The sequence below is a fragment of the Paroedura picta genome, chromosome 1 (genome assembly GCF_049243985.1).
Source record: "Paroedura picta isolate Pp20150507F chromosome 1, Ppicta_v3.0, whole genome shotgun sequence".
In the NCBI taxonomy this organism is placed as follows: domain Eukaryota; kingdom Metazoa; phylum Chordata; class Lepidosauria; order Squamata; family Gekkonidae; genus Paroedura; species Paroedura picta.
The window spans coordinates 115258981-115284961 of NC_135369.1; the positions used below are offsets into that span (position 1 = coordinate 115258981).

General features: G+C 42.7%; 1 protein-coding gene across 2 annotated transcripts in view; it reads right to left on the minus strand.

Moving 5' to 3' along the window:
• NKAIN2 (sodium/potassium transporting ATPase interacting 2) overlaps positions 1 to 25533 on the minus strand; it is a 760233-nt gene extending 734700 nt beyond the window's left edge. Inside the window, exon 1 of one of the 2 annotated variants that reach the window (XM_077300430.1) lies at positions 24367 to 25533. Coding sequence is in view for 1 of the 2 variants with exons in the window: in XM_077300422.1 (XP_077156537.1) it covers positions 24367 to 24420 (54 nt within the window). In the remaining variant the exon portion in view is untranslated. The remainder of the gene's footprint in view (positions 1 to 24366) is intronic. The other variant, XM_077300422.1, reaches the window with a different exon arrangement.
• Positions 25534 to 25981: the final 448 nt, after the last annotated feature.

Below are 25981 nucleotides of genomic sequence, written 5' to 3' on the forward strand. Positions count from 1 at the left end.
TACTCAAGCTGTACAGGGGCAGCTGGTTGTGCATCCCCAGCCGCGCCCTGATCCTGACTTGGACCCGCCAGGCTACTGCCATGGCTATCCAAGACCCCCACGCCTCTACTGGGTACCGCCCATGTTGCCTGATTTGGATACTGGTAATAAGGATACCCTGGCGCACTAAATTGAGGCCAAGCACTCTGAAGACTTGGCTGGTGCCAAGCACTTTGCTGCCCATAAGGCACCCTTGCATTCTGGTGCTGCCAGCCATGCTGTTGAGGAGGCTGGCCCCATGCACTCTGATTACCAGGCCACTGATATGAGGATACCTGAGGACACTCATATCTGGGATGCTGCCCCCATCCTGGAGCGCAGTGACCGTAAGTACTCTGTGTTGGACAAGAAACAGAGTTCCCAAATTGCCCTGAATGTCCAGCCTGTTCAGCTGCTCTACCATTGGGCACTCCAAACTCCCCCATTACAGCCCCTTGTGGCCTCTGTGGCAAGTCTGGACCCTCTGACACTGATGTGCCAGGAGCAGTTTCCGATTGCTCATTATGTGCCACGGGATTTTGCCTGCCTTCTGCTTCCGCAGAGTTCTGGTGCTGAGGAGACGAGTCTGCCCTGGCATCTGCCTGCATATTTTTTGTTCCTCTAGTGGCATAACGAGCTTGGCTTTGCTCCTCTCCATGCCTCCCCACTAATTCTCCCACATGGGAATTTACTGCCATGGATTCCCTCACTGCCCCACGGCACGGAGGTCGTTCCCGTGCCCTCTGGGCATTTTCCCGGCCAAGTGCTCTCCGAGTGCTAACTGGCTGTTCCCTGCCCATTCTGCCCATTCCCTGCTCGGGCCACTGGGCAGCGCCGCGAAGCCATCTCTGCTGGTTTTTCCTTTCCTTTTTTTTTTTTTTTGGATAATCGGTCGCGTCTGAGACGCCGCCAAAAATCTCCTCTAGAGCCGCTTTCCTCAACGGGCCAGCTGACAGGCTGTCAGAGAAGCAGAAGGAGCCGCTCGTCCCAGCCTTGCCCTCAGTCAGCGCCGAGAGGAAAGCAGCGCAACCGCCGCCCCCGCCTCCCAAATAAGGCAGGGACGGGGAGGAAGCTAACCGCCTCCCTTCAACGTGTGGCACTTGCGCCGCTCATGAGTGATGCTCCGGGGCCTCGGGGACATTCAGTTCCGGCCGTCCAAGGTCCTCGTGCTGCGGGCTTCCCCACAGCAGCAAAGGCAGCCGGGGTAAGTCCCGACTACTCATGTCGTTGTTAGGTGCAAAGTCGTGTCCGACCCATTGAGACCCCACGGACAATGATCCTCCAGGCCTTCCTGGATATAGACTTTCTGGATATAGAAAGTAATATAGACTTTCTCAAATGTGGGTAAGAATGGACATTATGAGAATTGTGGAGAGTTCTGAAACAGTGAAAGATGAAAAATGCCATGATTGACAGAAAAGGAGAAGGGGAGTAGAGCAGGGGACCTATAGTAGGAAGCAAGTACAAAATTCCTAAAGTTGACACTGAAAAGACAGATGACTCTGGCAATACTGAGGATCCCTAATTTAACCCTTGGAGACCAGCTAGGACATACAGTTTTGATACCAACAAGCTTAGCATTACATACATTATCCCATCCTCATTTTTCTCTTTCACAATAATCCTATGAGGTACATTAAACTTCCAGATGGTGACAGGCCCAAAATCAGTCAGTTTCCCATGGAAGAACAGGGATATGAGTTATAGAGATATCACATTATCTGAGTGAAATATTGTACTTTGTACTTGGAGCCAATGCAAAGCTCTGTGGAGCATAGTCAGGCATATGCATGTGTGTGTGTTATGTATTATGAAGTCACTTTGGACTTATGGCAACTCTATGAATTAATGACCTGCAAATCACTTATCATTAATAGCATTGCTCAGGTCTTGCAAACTGAAGGCTGTAGCTTCCTTTATTGAGTCAATCCATCTCATATTGGGAATACGTCTACAAATTCATTTCACATAAGAAAATGAGCAAGTCTACAAATTAAAATTAATGAGTATAATTATACCTAGCATGTGTAACCAGTAGTTTGGACTTCAGAATGGCCTAGAAATGGTTGTGGGAGGTTTGAAGACTGTATATGTTTCAAAATAAAAAGAAGCTAAAAGGCACTTAAGCATTGTATTAAAGCCAAATATAGGTCCATTCTGCACGACTTCAATGTTGCAAAAGGCTTCCAAATTGTAAACGCTACTAATTTGCAGTTATGCACGACATCGCACACAATCTGCCACACTCCTGAAACCAATCCGCAAAAAGCGCTTTGTTGTAGCTCTTAAAGGGGAATCCAGAAAAGTGGATTCACCCTCCGAAAAGCGCTACACTCTTGCAAACAATCTGCAACACTAGCGAAAAAGACCTGTCCATCCCCATTGTTGCTGTTCCAGCCAAGTCCCTCCCCCTGGCTCTCTCCTCCGAACTTCCGGTGAAGCAATCACCTTTTTTTTTCTCGGAGCGAGCGGAGAGCAACGAGCCGGTGAGCCTTCATTCACCCAGCGAGGCTTCTCCAGCTGCAGTCCCTCCACAGAGCTGCTTTAAAGCTCCCCTAAGTCACAAAGCACAACAAAGCCCCATTTGCAAGTTCCCTTTATTTTCGGCTGAAAATCGCGCCAGTCCACGGGGGGGTGGGTTTCCCACTTGGGGGAGCGTGGCAACGATGAATCGGCAGCTCACATGCCAGCTGCCAGCTAGATGGGTCTCTACATTAGGAGGAATCAAGGAATCAAGGCATATTCGTTGCAACGTGTGTTTTTCTTTTTTTTTAAACCTGTGCTTAAAGGGAAAGGGGCTTTTCGGGAGCATGATAATGGCCGGCCATTGGCTGCTCATTTGATTGACGGCCAGGGGCGGGACAAAGTACAGAAAAAATCGCTTCCTGTATAGCGATTTTTGGTGAGACCGGAAACCTGTGGGAAACGATTGAAACGCTACTGGATTCCACTACAAAGGCAGGTATGCATAACGCCGAATAGCACTTTTAAAAATAGCGTTTCCACTTGCAGGAACCAATTGGCAACATTGGTCCTGGTGCGGAAATGGCCTAACTATTCTGAGAGTCAGCATATTGTAGTGGTTATAGTGTTGGGTTAGGATCACGGAGACCCAGTTTAAAACTGCCACACTGCCATGTATGTTTGCTAGATGATACACACTCTCAACCTAAACCACCTAACAGAGTTGTTGGGAGGATAAAAGTAGGGAAATCATATTAGCCACTTCTCACCATGGAGAAAGACAGCAAATAAAATTGTATAATATAAACAAATAGCATTCTGAAATGTTTATGCAACTCTAGAGATTCACTATTTCATTTATAAGCAGCATTGGACAATTTTTCAAATATAGACCAAACACAGCTAAAAAGTATTAATATCTCCAACATTTTAGGTATCCTTATTCCTCCATCTGATATCTGTTGAATTTCAATTGAAATAAATAAATCATCTCTACTTCTTGACCTTTTAAAAGATGAGTTATGGGCCACATTTCATCTTAATCAACAAAAATGTTCCAGGAACTCAACAGAATGCATTCTTAACATACTGAATTGATCTCTTCTAGCATTTTAATATTGTTTCAGTGATTAATAGAACAAAAATTTCACCCCAATTACCTTGGATTAGACATATCTTAGACTAGGACCAGTTATTTGAAAGCATATTTGTCTATAATGAATGTGCAATATTTCCCAGTAAATATGCTTAAGACTAGATTGCAAGGTTTTACCATGACTATGCAGCAACATTTAATTTGTGATATGAATAAACCATGTCATCCTTTATACTTACTACGTTTTCAGGGGAGGTGTAGGTAGGGATCATACAGGCCTAGCTGATACTAGAAAGCCCATACAAAGATTTGCTTTTAATTCTACATTTTCTACTGAACTATGATCACATTCTACAACACTTATGTTTGAAAAATTGGGTTGGACTAGATGGCCTGTATGGCCCCTTCCAACTCTATGATTCTATGATTCTAACTTGGTTGTTGCTGGCCCCAAAGAAATGAAACTAACCTCAACCAAAGCCAGGGCCTTTGCAGCCCAGGATGCAGCCTGGTGAAATGACCTGCCAGCAGACAACCAGGCGCTATGGAAGCTAACAAAGTTCCAAAGGGCCTGTAAAATGGTCCTGTTCCACCAGGCATATGGCTGAGGCCAATGCTAGCACATAGTGACATCAGAATGCACCCCCTCCTCTCCACCTCCCCTCTAGCTGAATCTGAGATACAAAATTAAACAAGGATTATACTGATCCCCCACCGGGGTAGTGTCAGAGCATTCTTTTGGAAAGGAACTTAGCTATAAATTGTCAATATTTTCTAAAATTCTTCTATGTATGTGTTTAAAATGTTAGCTGCTACCAGACTGCTGTCATATATGGGCAGCCTATAAATCTTCAAATAAATAAATGACATATGGGACCTGAGCTGGTTAAAGGGAGTGGGAGAGAAAGAAAAAGCAGTGGTGCCTCTAGCACCTTCTACTCTAACTGAGGAGAATTAACAGCAGGAAAAATAAAAGAAAATATAGCTTTCAAGGCAACTCCCCAGACCCTGTAATCACCATTCACAACTATAAATGAGAATACAGTTTATTCAGTAAGGAGATACAAGTAATTACAGTAGGGCATGCATATATTAAAACCTCAAATTCAGGCAGTACAAAGGTGGAACAGACAGATGTATAGCTGTTACCCTCTGAGGCCTTCTGCAAGCCTCTCACACTCCCACAGTTTTGCTGGCTTTCTGCCCTGCTTCTGTTGGAGACCTCCACAGGCTTTTCACTAGGTTTTGCTGTTCTCTATGTAGGATGTCTTCTACGTTTCAGATGGCTTTCATCTCCCTTTCTCCTCAGAAATCTCTCTTCACAGGCCCTTCCTATGGCTCCCTCACAGAGATAAATACACTTCCCATCTTAATTCTAACAGAGAGCCAAACCCAATTAGTTACAGTCATAACCTGTTAAAGTATGGCTCCTTGTATAAGAGCTCTGCTCTACTACGTGGGCTCTCAGATAAGATCTGACTCACTAACACATCCCCTCAGACGCAAGAGTCCAAACATGGACTACATGAATAAACATTAAGGCAGGAGTACATATTCTGAGAAGTCCTATGCTCATATCCACCTTCTGAAATTATGTAATGTTGCTACTGCAAAAAATGTTGAGAATGATGTAGACATTCTGTTTTAGGCACCATGCTAAAGCACATCTTTTTACACAGGCTTTTAATTAGAGGTATTACCAGCTTTTCTAATGGTCTGTTCTGTTTTATGGACCGTTTTTACGTTGCTTATATCTAACAGCTTATTTCTCGAAGTCTTGTTTTTTATACTGTGGTTTTTCATTGTAAACTGCTTCTAGTAGAATAAAATCAGAGTCCAGTAGCACCTTTAAGACCAACAAAGATTTATTCAAGGCATGAACTTTCGAGTGCAAGCACCCTTCGTCAGACTATGATCTTCTTACATGACAGGGAAGGGTGCTTGCACTCGAAAGCTCACACTTTGAATAAATCTTTGTTGGTCTTAATGCTACTGGATTCTGATTTTATTGTGCTACTTCAGACCAACACGACTACTCATCTGCTTCTAGTAGGTCACTGAAGAGGCAATACAGAAATTTTCTAAACTAGGAAGCGAAGTACACTATAAAAGGAGGCTAGAAATGCCCTCTCCCACAGATGCTAGAACTCCCCATGAGAGCATGGAGGGAGCAGGAAGAACGAGGAGGAGGACGAGGTGGTGAAGGTCATTTTAAAAGTGGGCTAGGAGCCACCAGTGGGAAGGTGCCATCTCCTAGCCCAAGTTTAAAGGAACTAAAATTAAAACTGACTTGTAGTATTATTGTAAGCCATCGAACCACAACAGAAGGTGGGATATAAATGTTTTAATAAATGAATAACATTGTTTACTTCAACTTTTCACTTCAACTATAATATACACCTCTTATTTCCAGTTAGTCACTAGTCATTTTCCAACAGCTTTTACAATACCATAATAATTATCTTTGTGTTACTTTATTCATAAGGGCACCAGCAGAAATGGGTAGTATAGATCAGGGGTAGTCAACCTGTGGTCCTTCAGATGTCCATGAACTATAATTCCCATGAGCCCCTGCCAGCAAACGTTGGCAGGGGCTCATGAGAATTGTAGTCCACGGACATCTGGAGGACCACAGATTGACTACTCCTGGTATAGATGTTTGTGGGCTCCAGGGGCACAGAGGGTCTGCAGGGTAAGATTTAACACATCAACATGACTGCAAGTTGATGAAGGCGGAGCCATGGCACTTGGATAGCTCGAATACTTCGAGCTCCTGTTCCACTGAGGGTCAATCGCTGCTGTGATTGACAGAATCGAGTTTTGGGTACGCCAACCCACCCACAATCTTCTCAGGAATTCCTTGTGAATCTCTGGGGCCTCTCTGTTCCGCAGGGAAATTAATCTCCCACTGGAATGTAAGCTCAGTGTGCACAGGGTCCAGCAAGCGCCGTCCGCCATCTTAAAATCTTTTCCTCCTTTTTCCTTCTTTTTCAACTCTGCAATCTACAAAGCTTATTTTAATCTTCAAAGCTAATTGGGTACCTCCCTGCAAGACCTTCGACTCACCACAACTCCGGAGTGAAAACATCTGGCAGACATCAGATCGAGCCTACAAACAGTGAGTGGGGCTTCCCCCGGCACCCTCTTCCCTGGAATAAACTCTCGGCGTGGAAAGCTGCTTTCTTTAATTCAAGCAAGCTAGAGTGACAGGAAGATAAGTGAATCTACTTTGATCCTCTATTACGATTCATTGCAAATGAATGTTTAGAATGGAGGGGGTGGACATCTGCCAAATTCCAAGATATTAAGTCATTAATCAACGCAGAGATGCAAGTGCTCTTCCGCTTCTCCGTCTCTACTTTTCCCCACGTTTCTGGCTCTGCTTGAAGCCACCTCAATATGAGGCAGGCTAATTTTCTTTTCTAAGTAGAAGAAGGACTTAAATTAACTCAAACTAATAAGTAACAGCTCTTATTGCATCTGTTTTGGTCTTCGGAGATAAGAGAGATAAGAGCCGTGGATGGAAAGATCTCGCGAGAACCAAGTTCCAGAGACATTGCTTTAACATCAAAACAGACTGTTGCCTTCGTTAGGACTCTGTAGGACCTCTACTGGTTATTTGCAAAATTGCAAATATATTTTGGAAACAACATATGCAAAATTGCCTAAGTCTAACAAAATTCTAAGCCTGGAACATGTTTACGCTTAAAGAATTTGCATATCTTCTAAAGAAACAAACCCAAGACCTGAAAGAATGTACAGATGGCTTGCTTAAAAATATGCTCATGGAGTTTAAAGGCATTAAGGAAGAAGTTTCCAACAGAAATGATGAACCAACAGTAGTGGCTGATGATAGCTCTAAACAAGGTGGAAAATTACCAGCAGAAGAGGACTCTGAAATTATGGAGATGGAAAAGGAGATGTCAGAGTCTTGCAGCTCAGATAAGGACACCCTACCTAAGAAGATATACAGCCACTCCAAAGCAACAGTACACAAGAATCAATTAAAAGACATATGGATCTGCGGTGAAAGCAATCGACTGAAAGGAGCTTCTTGGAAAAACATCTGTACTGATATTGGAGTCCAGGAGGTACAACTGTTTCAAGATTTATCGATGTATACTCCGAGGGAAAGACTACAACTGTACTCTCCAAGCCAAAGACCAACTGGACAGAACATTATTCAATGGGAGCCACAAGACGTAACAAGCCTCGATATGAGACCCCCTTAAGAAGCTTGGGGAACGGAAATGTGACACAGTGGTTGAAATTCTTTTCCTCTTTTCCCTCCTTTCCGTAGCTATATAGGTAATATAACTAGTTAAGAAGTTAATCTGGGGTCTAAGATTTTCTAAGTAAGCTGAATTTGTATTATTAAATCTAATTTTGTAGTGTCTACCAACCCAAAATTAAAGCATAACTAAAAGGAGACACCTAATGGAATGGGTTTAGCCTAAACTTAAAGCATAACTAAAAGGAGGTTCCTAACTGAGGAGGTGTAAATGTAACTAACGAAGAATTTATTCTACTATATTTGTTTCTCTTCTTTCCGTACAACTAAGCAGGCTTGTATTTTTTCCTTTTCCCTTTTCCCTAGTGGAAATGTGGAGGGCTTTAGGATCACGCTAAGTATAAACTGTATATGATTGTTAAAATTGTTAAAAACTATGTAAACAAATGCTGAAATGATGGTAACAAAGTAGACTTCTCTTTTTAAATGTGGTGCAAACGTTAAAAAGTCTATAAGCTTTGGGTAAAAGTCTATAATATTGTAGCCAGTCCTATAATCTTAAATGAAGAGAAGAGGGTTTTTAAGATTGAAACGGGGAACTAAAGTGCTCTTCCGTAGTGCCTCCCAACCCACACACAGAGCTTCTTCTTCTATGCGACGGCAGCAAGACCAGAATTGGCCAAGAAATGGAAAACGCAAGAACTACCCTCGACAGAAGACTGGCTGAATAAACTAGCTGATTTTGCCAAGATGGCCAAACTGACACTATTAGTTAACGGAAGATTAGAAGAGGCCTTTCAAGAACAATGGGGCCCTTACCTGAACTATTTAAGGAAACAATACAAAGGGGATTAAAACGGGGAACTAAGTGTATCAAATGAAGAGCATAACCCTCCCTTTCTGTATTAATAATGTAGATTGCATGTATTTCACTGTTTTTAACTCTGGATAATAAAATAAAAATTCTCTCTAAAAAAAAAAAAACATGACTGCAAGTTATAGCACCAGGAAATAAACAGAACTGTCATTCACAGCATAATTATATTGTCTACCCCAGTCAGTTAACTCATATCCTGCACAAAAACTCCAATACATATAAGGAACCGAGTATGGTTGTCATAGCCGGCATGAAATCCCGAGCAACCAGATCACATGAGTTCATATGTATTAAAATGCCTTACAATCATAAATTAATGGATTTGCAACACAATTTACTATCACTACTATGAAGAGGGAAAACATGCAAATGGAGTCTCCTCAAAATTCAATATTCATGTTGAATATTCAGTTCATACTAGTTGTTACCTTTTTGATGTATAAAATGAGGGTACAACTCATATTTAATGCATAAAACCAGTGCTTTCTATCATGTGGATTATATTTCAAAAATATTTTTTAAGTTTTCATTTTAAATCATAGCAATTTCTTTGAAGCATAATTGTTTCCAGTATAAATATTAGTCTTTCAACTTACAGGACCTGAATAATGGGGAATCACTGGATTTAATTCATGAAGCAATTATTTTCTTACCCCAATAACTTCTACCAATTTGGAAAATGTGTTATGTCACTTTACCAATAAAATTAACCAAGACAATATACAAAGATGTACTTGTTCAAATATAATAAAATAAACCATAAAAGTTTGCAAGAAAGAAGCAATATCAAAAAACAAGCTAAACAAGATCTAGCTAAAAAAAAATGCCCACAATTTAATTCCAAAGGAAATTTTTGATGTGGGATAAATCTTCAGGTGCACCTTGTTAAATGGATATGAATATGGACATGATGTCCGTAGTCCCACCCACGGAGTGCACCAGAAGATGTAGAGGGCCCAGCCAGCAGCCGCACTGGCCCCAGGTGCCTGGGCAGCAGCTGCCTTGCCCTCCGAGGCCTTGGTGGCAGCTGCACTAACCCAAGGGGCTTAGCCAGCTGCTGCACGACCAGCAGGGCTAAGGGAGAAACTGCCCTGTCCCTGAGGCCTTGGCAGTGGCCACACCAGCCCTAGGGGCCCAGCCAGCCACTGCACAACCAGCAGGTGCCAAGGCAGCAGGGGAGAAGATAAGGAGAAATAAGATAAGAATAAAGAAGAGGGAGGGGGAAGGGAAGAGAAGGAGGGAGGGAGAAGGGAGAAGGAGGGAGGGAGGTTGGGAAGCCAACAGGTAAAAGGGGAATGGGGAGGAAAGTCTCTGTGTGTGTGTGTTTGTGAGGGAGGGAGGAGGAAGAACAAAGGAGGAGATTGGGAAGCCAACATTTAAGGGGGGAGGAATGAAGGGAGTCTCTCTCTGTGTGGATGCATATGCCTGTTTGCAAGGGAGGGAGGGTGCCCTGACCAAGTAGTCCCAGAGTAGGTATTTGTCCCACATACTCTCTGAGAGACAGATTTTTTTCCATTGCCTTCAAATGCAAGGAATATATATAAGCCCATGCTTCAGTTCGATTCATGTATGTAATCCCTTCAACAAGTCCAATAAATATTAAGTATTTTCCAGCTGTGAAGACTTTACTATAGCATACTTCACTTGACTTGCATACTGAATTTATCATAGCATCTGATGACCCATGAAGGAATCATGAGGCAAAGAAACCTTCTAGCCCATACCGACCATTGTCTAAAATGAACAACACTCCCTAAGAATACAGAAGATGCTTTGCTTATGAATATACATGGCTTTCCTGTTAGCAATTACTCAAGTAAAAAATTAAGAAAAATAAATTTTACATAAAGAATTTATAGAACACCTTATATATGCTGTCAACATTATAACAAACTACATTTTCTCATTCTTTTCTCATTCTTATTTTCTGAAACTAAACCTAACAATTGGTATTCTTAGTAATTACTTGTATTTATAACCTTTAATTCTGAATAGTGATTTAATGTCAGAACAGTAATCAGTATCTACTCTTTTTTAACAGAAACTGACTGGTCAAAATAAAAAGTGTATTGGTGATGGTTTATACCAGCGGTCCCCAACCTTTCTGAGGTCAGAGACTGCCTCCGGGGGTGAGGGGATAGCCGATGGCTTGGGTGCCGTGCACACGCGCAGCAACTGCAGCCAAACACGCACACACAGTTGCCACGCATGCACGTTTTCACCAGGTGGTGCTAACACGCCTGCGCACTCGCAGTTGCTGCAATGTGTGTTTTCACCACCAGGGGTGCAGATGCACATGCGCAGCAACTGCGCGCATGCGCGTTTGCATCGCTGGCGTGCCAGCAGCCGCGCCTGCCTCTTCCCTTCCTTCTCACTGTGGGGGGGGAGGAAGGCGCGGCTGCCGGCGGCCCGGTACCATGGCCTTCGCAGCCCGATACCGGGCCGCGGACCGAGGGTTGATGACCCCCAGTTTATACAATGGCCTCTTCATTCTGCAATTACAGAAACAGAATGGCTGTGTTTACATGGTAGTGGTTTCTGGTTTCAGTTACATTTTCCCTCAGCCAGAAATGGCCCGCCCTAGTAGTTTAGACCCAGGAGGTAGCTCTCAGCCAAGAGAACCGAATAAGGGATCAGCTTTTTGCCTCAAACTTCCTCCCTGGTTCAGAAGTTTGCTGGGTGGAAGAGGAGCCAACCTCAGACCATATCCTGCTACCAGCAAGTTGCCTCCTGGCCTCTTTCAACTCAGAGGACATTGGAGGGTGGGGGGGGAGAAGCAAGGCACCTCCTGGCACAGCCTCTGTGCACCTTCTGGGGGGGTGCTGTGGGAAGCCCAGAAGTGGTCCTCTACCATCTCTCTGGGACCCAAGGTAGCAAGGAAAACCCTCTGCCCTGGGAATGTTTACTCATGAGTAAGTGATGTGAGGTTTGCAATTGCCAATCTGAGAAGGATGAATGCTTTGGGAGTAACCATCACAGGCAATTGCAGCAGGGAAATAATGCTTATGTGGGTGGGGACTGGGAAGATGGAGACTTCCCCTTTCCATATAGATAACCACCTTTGTTTTGCTGCAGTATTTCCAAGACCATCACAACAAAGCACATTTGAGACCAATGGCATGGAAGATGGGGAAACTGTAGGCAATGGGGACATGTGGAGGGGGGAGGCACTGTTTCCCAGTAGCACCTTCCCAGTAGAAGTAATATTGGTTTTTATACGCTGCTTTTCACTGCCCAAACAATTATCAGAGTGGCTTATAATAGCCTTCCCTTCCTCTTCCCACAACAGACACCATGTGAGGTAGGTGAGGCTAAGAAAGCTCAGAGAGAAATTGATCTCAGAGCAGTTAGAACAGTTTCTAACAGGATTGTGACTAGCCCAAAGTTATCCAATTGGCCTAATGTCATCCAGCATGCAGAGGACCAGGGAATCAAATCCAGCTCACCACATTAGAAGTTGCTCTTAAGCACTACACCAAGCTCTACAAATTGCCATTGCCTTAAAGAGAGGCACAGGCAGAAAAAGCCTGAGCACAGGCAGAAAAAGCTGTTGCAGGAGGATGGTAGAAGTCTTTTTTCATTTGCTCATCAACTATGGGATTCTTTTGCTTTAAATTTGGACCTTCTGACCAGGGCTTCTCAGAGCATTCAAAGGATGGAGACACACAGGTATTTCCTACATGGAATGGTGATTGTGGTTAATTAGGTTTGCAATTTGAGAATGGAGGAATACTTTTGTTATCTGTGATTTCTCTCACTTTTGTGTATGTAAAGGGGAGCGCTACACAGCCCCCTGTCCCAATCCAAAGCAGGCCTTTTCTCTAGGGAAAGTGATCTTTGAAGTCTGGAGAAGAGCTGTCATTTCAGGGGATCCCCAAGTGCCATGTGGAGGCTGGCATCCCTGTTCTTCCCTGGGGCACAGTGCCACAAAGACCCCCCTTTCCAAGCAGCCCTTTCCTCCAGGGAAACTGATCTCTGCAGTCTGGAGAGTATCCTTCATTCTGGGGATTGGCAGAGATGATAGCCTCCAGCTAGAACCTAGAGATCCCACTTCTGGGGTTTCTCAAACCCTGAAGAATATTTCAAGAGTTTCTCAATGGTCAAAGGGTTGAGAAAAGCTGTGAGGCAGTAATTGAGAAACCCTCTGTAAGTTATTTGCCAACCAATGTTTTCATTTTTGATTGTAACATACAACTGTTTATTTTGATATTGAACTTAACTGAAGAATTTACAGACTGAAAGGTTTTCAGTTCAAGCAAATTGTGCTATCAATTAAATATTTTCATTGAAGGAAGAAATTGTGACAAGTTTATGAATTATTTGATGCTCATTGCTATTAGCAATTACTGCCACTCAGCATTTCCCATCTGGAACCTGGCATCCCTGCATCTACATGGGATCCAAAGCCAGAGAGTCCCCCCTCCCAAGTAGCCCTTTTCCTCCAGGGGACTGATCTCTGTTCAAAATTACCTGCTATTCCAGCAAATCCCCAGGGCTCAACTGACGATTGGCATCCTGCAACCTCTCTGAGACACAATGCCACAAAGTTCCCCCCTCCCACACAAGCCCTTTCATCTCCAGGAGCCTGGAGATGAGTTGTCATTGCAGAGTCTCCCCTCCAAAACAACCATCTTTCCCTGGGAAGCTGATCTCAATAGTCTGCAGAGGACCTCCAATTCCAGAACATTTCCAGGCCGCACCTTGAGTCTGGTGATCTCTGGGTCAAGAATGTTCGAGGTTTGGAAGCGAGGCCTCAGTAGTCCAGGGGTGGGCAGGAGCTTTTGCCATGTAGCCAACCCACATGGAAGCCATAGTGCAGATGTGCATCCTAGCACCTGTTGTTCCCTTGGGTGCAACGGGCTTTGCCTCTAGAAGAAGAGCTGGTTCTTATTTGCCACTTTTCTCTATCCAAAGGAGGCTCAAAGAGGCTTACAGTCACCTTCCCTTTCCTCTCCCTACAACAGACACCCTGTGAGGTGGGTGAGGCTGAGAGAGCCCTGATATTACTGCTCTGTCAGAACATTTTCATCAGTGCCGTGGCGAGCCCAAGGTCACCCAGCTGGCTGCATGTGGGGGAGTGCAGAATTGAACCTGGCATGCCAGATTAGAAGTCTGCATTCCTAACCACTACACCAAATAAATAAAACTGCTCCAGGATGGTATGTCTGACAGAGGCAGTATATAAATCCCTAAATAAATAAAACAAATAAATAAGGATAGTGGGGAGAACACAACAGAGATTATGCTACAGACACATAAAGAGTATATGAAAGAAATCCTCTACCAGGAACTGACCAAAACAGATCCAAGAAAGAGCTCAACTGCTAGAACTTTCACAAACATTCGCTACACAACGCCAATGTCAATATAGTTCTTTAGCAGAATATTAGTACAGTAAGAGGGGACAGAAAGTGATATGGTATACCTTGATCTAATCAGATCTCAAAAGCTAAGGGTCAGGACTTAGAAGGAAGATCACAAAGGAAGATCCTCTGCTTCTCACTTGCCTTCAAAAACCCCTGATGGGGTTCCCGTAAGTCAGCTGTGATCAGATGACACTTTACACACTCAATACAGCAAGAACTTTTTTGTGGTTAAGAATATATTGATTTGTTAGATGTCTTGATGGTGTGATGGTATCGAACAGGGCTCATCTTCTCTCTCAAAAGTCTATTTTCCTCAGTAGGTGTAATAAGAGTATGATTCCACTTGCTCTCCTTTCTGTATTGCTTTGTATTGAGCCAGAATTCATTTACTGACCCAAAGACAGGGAGAAAGAAACTGGTCACACATCAAGAGTAGAGAGAAAGCTCAACAAAAATGGAAGCTTAGTAGCAACAGTTGAGCATCAAAAATGTTTTTATGGCTCACCAGTTTCACTTATTGTGTATGTAAATTTTTCAGTGTATGATTACATACCAAGCTTTTTTGATATGTGTATGTTAAGTGCTATCAAGCTGCTTCCAACTTATGGCAGCTCTATGAATTAATGACCTTCAAAACATCCTATAATTACCAGCATTGCTCAAGTTTTGCAAAGTGATAGCTGTGGTTTTTGTAACTAAAAGACTCCTACTTTGTTCTACTGACTGAGCTAATTTATCTAATTTGGAGTCTTCCTCTTTTCCTGCTGCCTTCAACTTTTCTTAGTTTTATTCCCTTTTTCATTTAACCTTGTCATCTTATAGTGTGATCGAAGTACAATGGTTTCAGTTTGGTCATTTTAGCATTCTGACATAATTCCAGTTTGATTTGATACAATATAAGCTTTTCAGCAGCTGGGTCTGTATTAGGCTGAACAAGAGATTCCAGGTTCAAGTATTAACATTGTTAATTTCCTGGAGGGTTTTTTTTTCAGTGCTAATATAAACAGGAAGAGCCTTCACTGTAAATATCTTGAAGAATGTTACAATCAGCAAATACTAAATTGCTGGTGATCCCTGGCTCCAGAGAGATTCGCCTGGTCTTGACCAGAACCAGGGTCTTTTTGGTCCTGGCTCCTGACTGGTGGAATGAACTAGGATTCAAACAGATACAATAAAGGTTTAGTTTAAACTTGAAACCAGACATGTAAGAAGAGATGTCTGCATTCTTAAACTCTCGGCTATTGTTCATGTCATCATGGCTTCTGCCATCGATCCTGGGCATGCCAAGATGATCTGGTTTAAATAAGATGCCAGCTGTATGAAATGGCACTTTTAAAACCAGGTCTGGAATCATGTATAAATTGGTCTTAAGAAGTCTATATAAGGAAATACATTCCCTCATTATCTCTTACCAGAAACAACCTGAAAGTGATTAATAAAAACAAACTCCTTTCCACTGTGCTTCTTGTTTTGTTTTAAACATATGAATGTAAGACAGTTGCCCATACTGGCCATTTTCACTAACATCAGGTTAATTTTCTTTTCGTGTATGTGCAATGAATGGTTAGCATTATCCCCAGCCAGTACTATCTGTTCCCCAAGCTTTCAGGCACCACTTTCCCATCACACCATTACCCAATATTTCCTCCCATCATGTTTTTTATTATTCTAGAAATGTCCAAGATTGCATTTGAGAGTTCTGTATGCAAAGCATGTGCTCTACCACTAAGCTATGTCTTTCCCCCAACCATTCATATTAGAAGAAGAAGAAGAAGAGTTGGTTCTTATATGCCGGTTCTTATATTATAGCACAATTTTATGTAAAAGTCATGTGAGAAAGGTAAATGTTGAAAGAAAGGACATGAGAGATACAGGATATATCAGCATATTTAACTGAAACCTTCATGGAGTCATAAACTGGTAAACATTTCTCATAAGTTATAGATGAACTTAAATCAAGAAATTATTAAAAATGCATTAAGGCTCATGTGGAATAGAACAATTCACTATGCATGTTTACTTTTTAGAGAGTACAGAGGTAGACAATTTCACTTTCCCAATGTCATTTCCATCAGCAAGAAATAGAAGGACAGCCTTTTCAAATATTGCCATGGTAATTAAAGAATATACAGCAGATTTTAAGAAGAGTATAGTATAAGAGAGATATGTACTGCCCAGTTTGGAAGCCAGGAAACCAATAGCAAACATACACTTAATACACATTTACTTGGAAGTAATACTGAGTTAATAGTGAGCCTGTTCATTTTTGCTAATACCAGGAGAATTTTTTTTCTTGTATGTGCAGTGTTTTACATTAATGCTGTAGAGTCAAGTTCTGTTATTATTTGTTAGGTTTAATATACCACCTTTTAAAGCAAATCATTCAAAGAGCAAACCTTAATTTGCTAAAACAAAGGAGGGAGAGAGAGAGAGAGTAAAGCATAAAACATGATAAAAAGCAGTTTATCCTTTTCCAATGAATGTTCATCTAAATAAAAAGGAACAGTGCTTTTTCTCTGAGCAGCCAGTTCCAAAGGTTTAGGGTATCAATTAAGAAGGCACTGCTATGTACATGTAGTTTACTTCATGCAGCACAGAATTATGAGCAAGAGAACTTGGTCTCCATAACCAAATTAAGTAAAAGGAACTGTGCTCACAGAGATTCTATATATGACATGGCACCATTAAAAGTGCCAGATAGTTATTGCATTTATTAAATGTATTAAATTTAAATACAGAAATTGTTTCCATTAAAAAAAGACTTGGTGTAGTGGCCAGGAGCATTGACTTCTAATCCTGCAAGCCTTGTTTGATTTCCCACTCCTCCTCCACATGCAGCCAACTGGGTGACCTTGGGCTCACCACAGCACTGATAAAGCTGTTCTGACCGAGCAGTAATATCAGGGCTCTCTCAGCCTCACCTCCCGTACAGGGTGTTATTTGTGAGGAGAAAAAGGTGAAGGTGATTGTAAGACATTTTGAGACTCCTCCAGGTAGAGAAAAGCGGCATATAAGAACCAACTCTTCTTCTTCATCATCATCTTTATATAATTGTTTATTAAAATAGCAATGTAACAAAAATACAACAGAACAATATTTGACAGTAATTTAATAAAAAATGAGGGCTGGGATTTAAGCCACTAATTCAGAAAGTCCTAAAGCAACTGTTTTTAGTTTCAGAAGCATTCTGGGTTAGACACCAAGATTCCTTTCAAACAGTGATTAGAAAAGCAAATAACAGTCACCAGTACTAGTTACTAGGTTCAATATTGGAACTCCTTCTACACTGCATGCACCAAGTGGAGAAATTTACCAAAGGATTTTTTAACCCTTTCATGTTGACTTTTCTATGGATTTTTACACCAGAGACTAGTGCTGATTATTAGGGGCTTTTTGCACGCCTTCAAAATCGCACAATGGTTTCCAATTGAAAACGCTACTGATTTGCTGTTATGCACAACGTCGTCGACAATCTGCCACACACCTGAAACCAATCTGCAAAAAGCGCTTCCTTGTAGCGCTTTCAGGGAAATCCCAAAAAGTGGATTCACCCTCCGGAAAGCGATACACTCCTGCAACCAATCTGCAACACTAGCGAAAAAGACCTGTGCGTTAACATTGTTGCGGTTTCTACAAAGTCCCTCCCCCTGGCTCTCTTCTCTGATCTTCCGGCGAAGCGATCGCCATTTTTTTTTCTCCGAGCGAGCGGGGATAAACGCACCAGCGAGCCTCTTTCAGTTTAGAGGCTTCCCCGGCTTCAGTCCCTCCCCTTCAGTCACTAAGCACAAAGAACAGAGAAGCCCGTTTGCTGATGTATTTTCACTTTATTTTTTACACATTCATTCAGCCAAAAATCGGGCCCGTGAGAGGGGGGGGGATTTTTTTTTTTCACTCGGAGGGAGCGTGGCAACGATCAAACGACAGCTCAAACACACCAGGCAGCTGGATGGGTCTCTCCGTTGCAACGAATTAACACAGATTCGTTGCAATGGGTCTGTTTTTTTTTTTTAAAAAAAACCTTTCTTAAAGGGAAAGGGGCTGTTTGGGAGCATGCTAACGGCTGCCCATTGGCTGCTTGACGGCTAGGGGCGGGACGAGCTTGGCAATAGCGCTTCCTTTCTAGCGATTTCTGCCGAGACCGGAAGCCTGTGGGAAACGCTACAAAACGCAACTGGATTCCACTACAAAGGCAGATATGCATAACGACGAATTCCACTATTTTAAATGGCGATTTTTCATTCAGTGACCAATTTGCTACAAAGATCCCGGTGCGTAAAGCCCCTTATTCTTACTTCGTTCATTCCATTGTGGATCCTGCTGAATCCAGATCAATTTGAACTTGGGTCTTCCTCTTTCCCCCCCTCCCCATTGAAACAGAAAAGTGTTCTGCACATGGTTAGGGAAGTTCAGAAAGGGAGGGGGGAGCCAAGCACATGGGCTCCCTCAATGACACAATGCAGAGGATGAACAATTGGAAATTAAAAATAGTGACTACTAACTTTTAGATCAATGGTCCCCAACCACCGGGCCACAGCTCCCTCTCCCCGCCCCCCCAGTGAGAAACTTCCCAGTCCACAAGCAAATCGACCGCCAAAGCGGCCGATTAGCTTGCAGCCCGGCAAGCTTCTTTTTGTGGGAGGGGGGAGGGAAAGGGAAGCAGGGCCACCGGCACAAACGCGCATGCGCGGCAGGTTCCGCGCATGCGGGTTTGCTCCATGTGCGGCCGCCAATGCCCATGCGCAGGCCTGTTGCGCATGCACGGGCCTGGTCCGCAGCCTTAGAAAGGTTGCGGACCACTGTTTTAGATGGTTTAATGGAGAGAGAGAGAGACAGAGAGACAGAGAGACAGAGAGACAGAGAGACAGAAAGAAAGAAAGAAAGAAAGAAAGAAAGAAAGAAAGAAAGAAAGAAAGAAAGAAAGAAAGAAAGAAAGAAAGAAAGAAAGAAAGAAAGAAAGAAAGAAAGAAAGAAAGAAAGAAAGAAAGAAAGAAAGAAAGAAAGAAAGAAAGAAAGAAAGAAAGAAATGGTCATAAGGATTCTATGGTTGCCAAGGCAAAACAGGGCACATATGTCACAGTACTTGTATAAAACATCTCTAAGACACTTGTTGTATAAAGAATAAAGTTCTGTTCTGAATTATGAAATGTGTTATTGTTTTACAATTTATGCAATGGAGACAACGAAAAATGGTAAAATCTGAATACTGGTACTGTTTCATCCATGGACTACTTGCCTCTGACAATACCCATAAATTGCAAATGCATACTGTACATTTGACTTTCATTTTATGGAAAATGTACAAGGCCATAGCTTCAACAATGATGAATGAATAGAGAGATCTAAGGCAAGTAATGTGCTCACATGTACCATAGGCTTAGTTTCTTGGCACATAATTCATTTTAGCAACGCAGATCAGCTAACAAATGCTTTCTGTTCATTCCATCTAAGTGTGACTGGTTTCTACTAGCACAACAAAAATAGAGTCCAATAGCAATTTTAAGACCAATGAAGATTTACTCAAGGCATGAGCTTTTGAGTATATGCACTCTTCCTCAGGCTAAATGAACAACCATCATAACTGTGGAGATATAGGGGGGAAAGCAAATTATGGCAAATTAGTAAACTGTGTCACAATATCCAAATTACGCCATATGCTGCCATATGATAATTCTTCACCAAAACAGCCAATCAATCCTTTTGAGTTCAGCTGCAGTTAACAAAAAGATTGGAGAAATAAAACTGTTCATGTTAGTAATTAATGGCAGACACTTTCCCAGTTGTTGCTGGCCCTGTCCGTCTCCACCCAAGCGTGAAAACATCCCTGCAAGTGACAAGCTGTGCTGGCAACTATCTTGTCATGAGATTAGAGAGTTAAATTCAAAATTACATTACATATTACTAACATCACATTACAGTCACATTGTCCCAAATAAAATAAATTAAAAAGAAGAAAGGATTGTAGAAATAGGAGTTGAACAAGGTTAGCATGCATAGTGAGATAAAAACCTATGTCCTTATTGAGTCCAGGGTATGTCACTGTTTTGAGTGTTGTAATAACTTGAATTTCTGCAATCTCCCTTTCTAGTCTGTTCTTGCAGTTCCTTATTGAATGTCCTGGAAGGCTGAAGTGTTCCCTTACAGGTTTTTCAGACCTGTCAGACTTGTGCCCATTAAGTCTTTGGCAGAGGGTTTGGCCTGTTTGCCCTATGCAGAGAATAGAGGGGAATTGTTGGTGTTTAATGGCATATAAAATGTTAGAAGATAAGCAAGTGAATAAGCCTTTGATGGTGTAGGTGATGTTGTTAGGTTCAGTTATTTTTTCTAATAGGGCATGTTCATGCAGTGTGATGGCCCCTACCTCCAAGATAGCCTCCATGAACAAGCCTGTCTGGTCCCCCCCTCAGTTATCATTTTACAAATCATGTAACATTTCCTTGCTTTGAAGAATGTTTGGCTAAAAGTGAGTCAATAGTTCAGTTCAAAAATGGTTTATTCTGAAGAGCAAGATAAGAAATAGCTGCAAAACCACTGTTTTTAGTGACTAGAGTTCTGGAGAATTTAGTGGCTAGAGTTCTGAACAAGGCTTTAGTTGGGATTACCAGATATCATCTACTTAGATAACATATCCTCTTCTTTTGATTTCTGTCATCTTTTGGGCTCTTTTTTTCTGAATTTTTCTGAATTTAGACTAAGGTTTCTTTATCAAAGTCTGCCTCACCCATTAGCAATATCTCTGATTCTTTAGAGGCAGTTTTGGGATGGATCCCAACAAAATGGAGGTGTTAGGAAGATTTGACCCAGGAACTGGGATATCGACTATCCTGGATGAACTTCAACTTCCCCTAAAGGAGCAGATTTAGTGTAGCTGCTGCTTACATTTAGGCTTTCTGACGGATAAACAACCATGATCTCTAGTAATCCCAGTTATAGTAAATAGTACTGTACTCCAAGAGCCCTCTTCTGAAAGCACTTTCTGAACTCCGTTCAAGAATGAATTGTAAAGTGACTTATCAAAAATATGAATTCAGTCATTGATGTTGCTTAAGCAGAGTTTTGAAAAGCAAAAAAGGGGACATATTTCCCTACTGACCACTTCATTAAAGCAAATATAGCAAGTGTTCATTATAGCCAATATTTTAGGTCATCTGACAGGACCAACCTATGTACAGAAACCAGATCCAGGAGTCTGTCAAACACAGAACTATCTATATGTTAGCAGTGGATTTATTATCATTTGGGCTGATCCTGCATTGAGCAGGGGGTTGGACTAGATGGCCTGTGTGGCCCCTTCCAACTCTATGATTCTATGATTCTACCCTACTCCCTGGAGGATCCCACCTTGAGAAGAAGTATATATGAGAAGGAAGACCTGCATGATTCTAGTTTGAGTGTGACTCTAGCTCTACTGACAAAATAATACATTTCATGTTTAATCTGAGGCAATATTCTCTCACTTAACAACATGGAGAAATTAAGACACATTTTAAAACAATTTAATATACTAATTTAAGTAAATAGTATCATAGCAAGTTAAGTTTTATTGCCTATCAATTTTATACAGGTTTTACAAGAACATGGTCAACAGCTGCTTTCTATGTGCAAAGGAGGTCAGAAAACTACATCACTCTTATAGTAATTGACCATTATAACCTGTCAGAAAGAACCAAACCATTGCTTCAAATTAATAAAAAAAGTACTGACTGCAGCAGTCTACCAACTTACCCCTCCTAAACATATATTACTTTCTTTTACTAGTGGCTTATATTCAATTCTGTTTATTACAGTTGTCAACCAGTATGAAGTGGCTTATTTTTAATACTGTGGTAATTTTTGCAAACAAAACCCTCCCAAAAAACCCAACCACTAATGGCCTTATATTCATGTCACATTCAGTGATGTTCAGCAAATATTATAAAAAGATAAATCAGTCAATTCCTTCTACCTCAAAATATAATATTCCATAGACATCCTGAACATCCACCATTTAGGGAGCCCTGAACCAGAAAGAAATGGAAAGAAGGCACACCATTACAGGCCTGCAAAAACTGTGCTTTCCCAATCCCAAACCAGTAACTGCTCATTCCATGCATTATATGGCAGCAAACCCAGACTTGCCACCAAGTATAGATTCAACAGTCTCCAGCCTGTCTTATGAATGTACATGATTCAATACAAATTACTGTCCCATTCATTCTTTACAATGTTAGCTGTACATCTAGAACACAATGGCTGGAGCAATACTGATTGTTTCTTTAAAACATTTCAATTCTACAAGTTCATTAATACAGTTATTCATTAATGACTATCCCATTCCAACAAGAGTTAGTGTATGGCAATCAAATAATAACACTGAAATAAACCGCTAGAATTCATCATGTGATTAACCATGCACAAATATTTCTGTGATAAATCATGAGCAAAGTTGGATATGGAGAAAAATTGAAATTCAGTTTGCCATAGGGTAACATTAATATCAGTGGATCTAATACTGCAGCAATGAGCTTTATTTAGGACAGAGGTATATATGATACACCTGACCTAAACAATAAAATAGCCATAGGACCTGTAACCATGTCCTGCAATGTATTTCAAATAAGACTGATAAAAAAATATATTCTTCTCACCAGATCCATACCATACAATATTTACATCTGGCTTATTCTTGGGCTCAACAAAGTAACAAAAATAAGTCACAAAAATGTTGCAGTCTCCGGTGTTACTTTTTGACACACACAGTCTTACAATCTACTTTCCTTCATAGACCCTAAGGAAAATCCTTGATCCTTTTCACACATCACTCCAAAACTAATATACATACAAAATAAGTTTATGCCAACCAGCAGAAAACATTGGACAGTATTTTGGTTATTCTTTAACATGTAGCAGCTGCTATAGTGAGTCAACAGAATAAGGGATTTATACCCTTACAATATCAAAAGGTGTTGTTCTCATACTCTGTTGCAATCTTCCCACAGGCACATGGAAAACATAATACATATTTAGATAGCTCTTTGGTCCTGTCCAGCATAATATTTTCTTTGTCATTATCTTTATTATATTATATAACATATAAAACTGTTTTATAACTGTTCCATACTTTTAAAAAATCGCATTAAAGAACTTACCATTCTAAGAGTTTACATCCCCCAAACTGAATCATTTAAAATTATTTTTCATGGGAATGAATTAAGCCAAATGGACAAGATTGGACTTCACAAAAGAGGACAAAGATTGCTTCCAACTTCACAAAAATTGATGGCTTTATTGCAACATATAAAGAATACGGACATGTATTACTTACAAACTGACAATAAATCTTTCTCGTGTACTTATCCAAGTTCCTGAAAACTACAGATGTACCACAGAGACTTCATCTTTATGAGAAATTGGTGACCCTTGGACACTCAGGAGGCTATACTGTGGCAATTTTCTTCCTTCATAATATTAACCACTCAACAACCCTGTTCCACCAAAATGCATTAATTTAAAACAAATTTGGAACTGTGACATTTTCTGTAACTGCCCAATTAATTGGAACTGTGTGATGCCAACAACTTTCCATTCCCCTGACAGGTCATTCAGCACTCCTTCTAGGGGGCACAGAACACAAACACAGATTTTCTAGTTAGCAACTCCTTCAATACATGGCCACTCTAGAGTGCTTTGTCAGTCTGGTTGCTTTTCATAAGCAGAACAATGTATCTACTTTCTACCAAAAATATTAAGTAGAACTCAGACTGCCTTTTAGCGAACAGCCTGGGAAGAAGTTCAAAATAATTACCCACACTTTTAAGAAAACTCATCCCCAAGCTTTCCTCTCAAGCCTTCTTGAAGAGTTAACTTTTCCACCCCTGCTACAAAAGCAAACCTCTCATCAGCCACTCTATCCATGGCAATTGCCTGTGAACCTCCATTCTCTTCCTCCCCAAAACAAAGCCAAACCCCTACCCTCGACTCCGCAAAGGAATCCGACGCGGGGACTTCAACGGGAAGGGGGGGGCATCTATTTTCAACACATCAGCAGCAGCACGAACCTAGCCGAGTGCCCCCGAATTAGAGTTCAGCGGACCTTAGTCCCAAGTAAGCTGGAAGGGCGGTACAGTTTTAGGCAAATTTGAATTTGTGAATGGACCTCCGTGTGAATGGACCCTCTGATACCTCCTCTTCTCAACACGTAAAAGCTCTCCTAAACATTACACCTGCGACGGTCTTGGATTTAGGATTTTTGCACTAAAAGGGAGGAGGGACACAATCCCCGTAGAGAGTTCTTTTTTAAAAAAAGAAATCGAAAAGAAGAGAGTCGCGAGTCACTTACCAGTTGCATGCCACAGATAAAGATCAGCGTGCACCTGCCGCTGCAATAACCCATGGTTCCCGAGACCCCTCGACACAACTCCGCTGTCCCACGCAGAGCCCGGCCGTATCCAATCAGATGGCGGGAGAAGGTAAGCAAGCCCTAGCAGGACTCGGGGGGTTCCTGCTCGCCGCCACCAGCGCGTCCCGGGAAGCGACAGGCATTAGGACCGCGTTAGAAGCACCACCACAAATAGCCGCCTTTGCAGCCTTCAGTCCCCTTGTGCAAAGATGCCTCCGCCAAGAGCAGTGGCGGCAGCAGCGGCAGCAGCGGCAGCGGCAGCAGCAGCGCGGGCGGGAATGGTGTCCCGGAAGCCAGCAAGAACAGCCACAGTTCCCAGAGGCATTCGGCCTTTCCAAGTTTGCCCCCCGCCTCTTGAGCCATCCAGCCGCCTGGGCAAAGAGACAAGTGAGCTCAGCTCATTCTGGCAGCCGGGAGCCCCCCAAAGCAACGCCGGGTACTCCGCCTGGTTCTTCCTCCTTAGCAGAGCTCAGGCAGCAGCAGCGAAGGCTCTCCTTACAGCTTGTGCAGGTATCTCCTTAGCAAAGGCTTCAGCTCCTCCATGCAACGGCAAGGCGATTATTCCCAATGCTGCACAGCAACAGAAGGAGGAGGAGGAGGAGGAAGGGAGCTGGCTGCTGCTCAAAAGCATGACAGGCGCTGTCTCTCAACGTTAGCAAAGCAACGGCTGCCGCCGCTCTCGCTTCCTGCTCCTGCCCAGCTTGAAGACCGGGGGAGGGGGGGGGGTGATGGAGATAGGGGAGGCGGAGGACCTCCCAATCCCCCTCAGACTTCAGCTCCGCTCTGCTCGCGACTCCAGGGTTATTTCCCTCGGCAGACACAAAACGCTTCGCGTGCTGCTTGCTCTCCCAATTGCAGCCCAATTGTTTCGCCCTCCTCCATTCCTCCTCCCCCCGCCCCCTCTCTCTCACACACACACACCCCACAAAGCTCGGGAGACACCTAACTTGAGGGGCTGTCTGTCCTAACGCCTTTGAAAGCGGGGGGCACTTCACACAGGAGGAGGGCGGAAAAGGGACATGTGGGAGATGGCCATTGTCGGAGAAGGAAACGGCCGGGGCAAGACGACGACAGAAGGACTTAGTACTCCGCCGCCCACCTCATTCCCCCGCCCGCGCCTTGGCTTCTGGTGCATCTGAGGATGCCACGGGGGGGGGGGGCGCCTCTGGAGGAAAACGCAGAGAAAAGACCGAAGGTTGCGCACAGAATTCTCTGCTGCCGCCTGCTGGGCCCCAAAAGAACAAAAAAAGGGAAGGTGTGCACAGGGAATAAGTTGCAAGATGGATCAGCCACAGCCCACAGAGGTTTCTAACTTCTTCCTTTGCCTATCGCGTTCACGCGGAAAATGCTGTCTAGCAACTGAGAGGGAAATGCGTAGAACTGGAGCGAGCCCGGGGCTCCCAGTCAAGGTTGCCGCCTTTTCTTGTCTGTCGGGGCCTTTGTTTCTTTAATAGCCATACGACGGGGAAGAACCTTTCCCCAGCATTCGCTTGTGAAATTTCTCCCTGTCTAGCAGCTGTTAAGAGCACAACAGCCCCGCCAGAAGAGAGGGGGG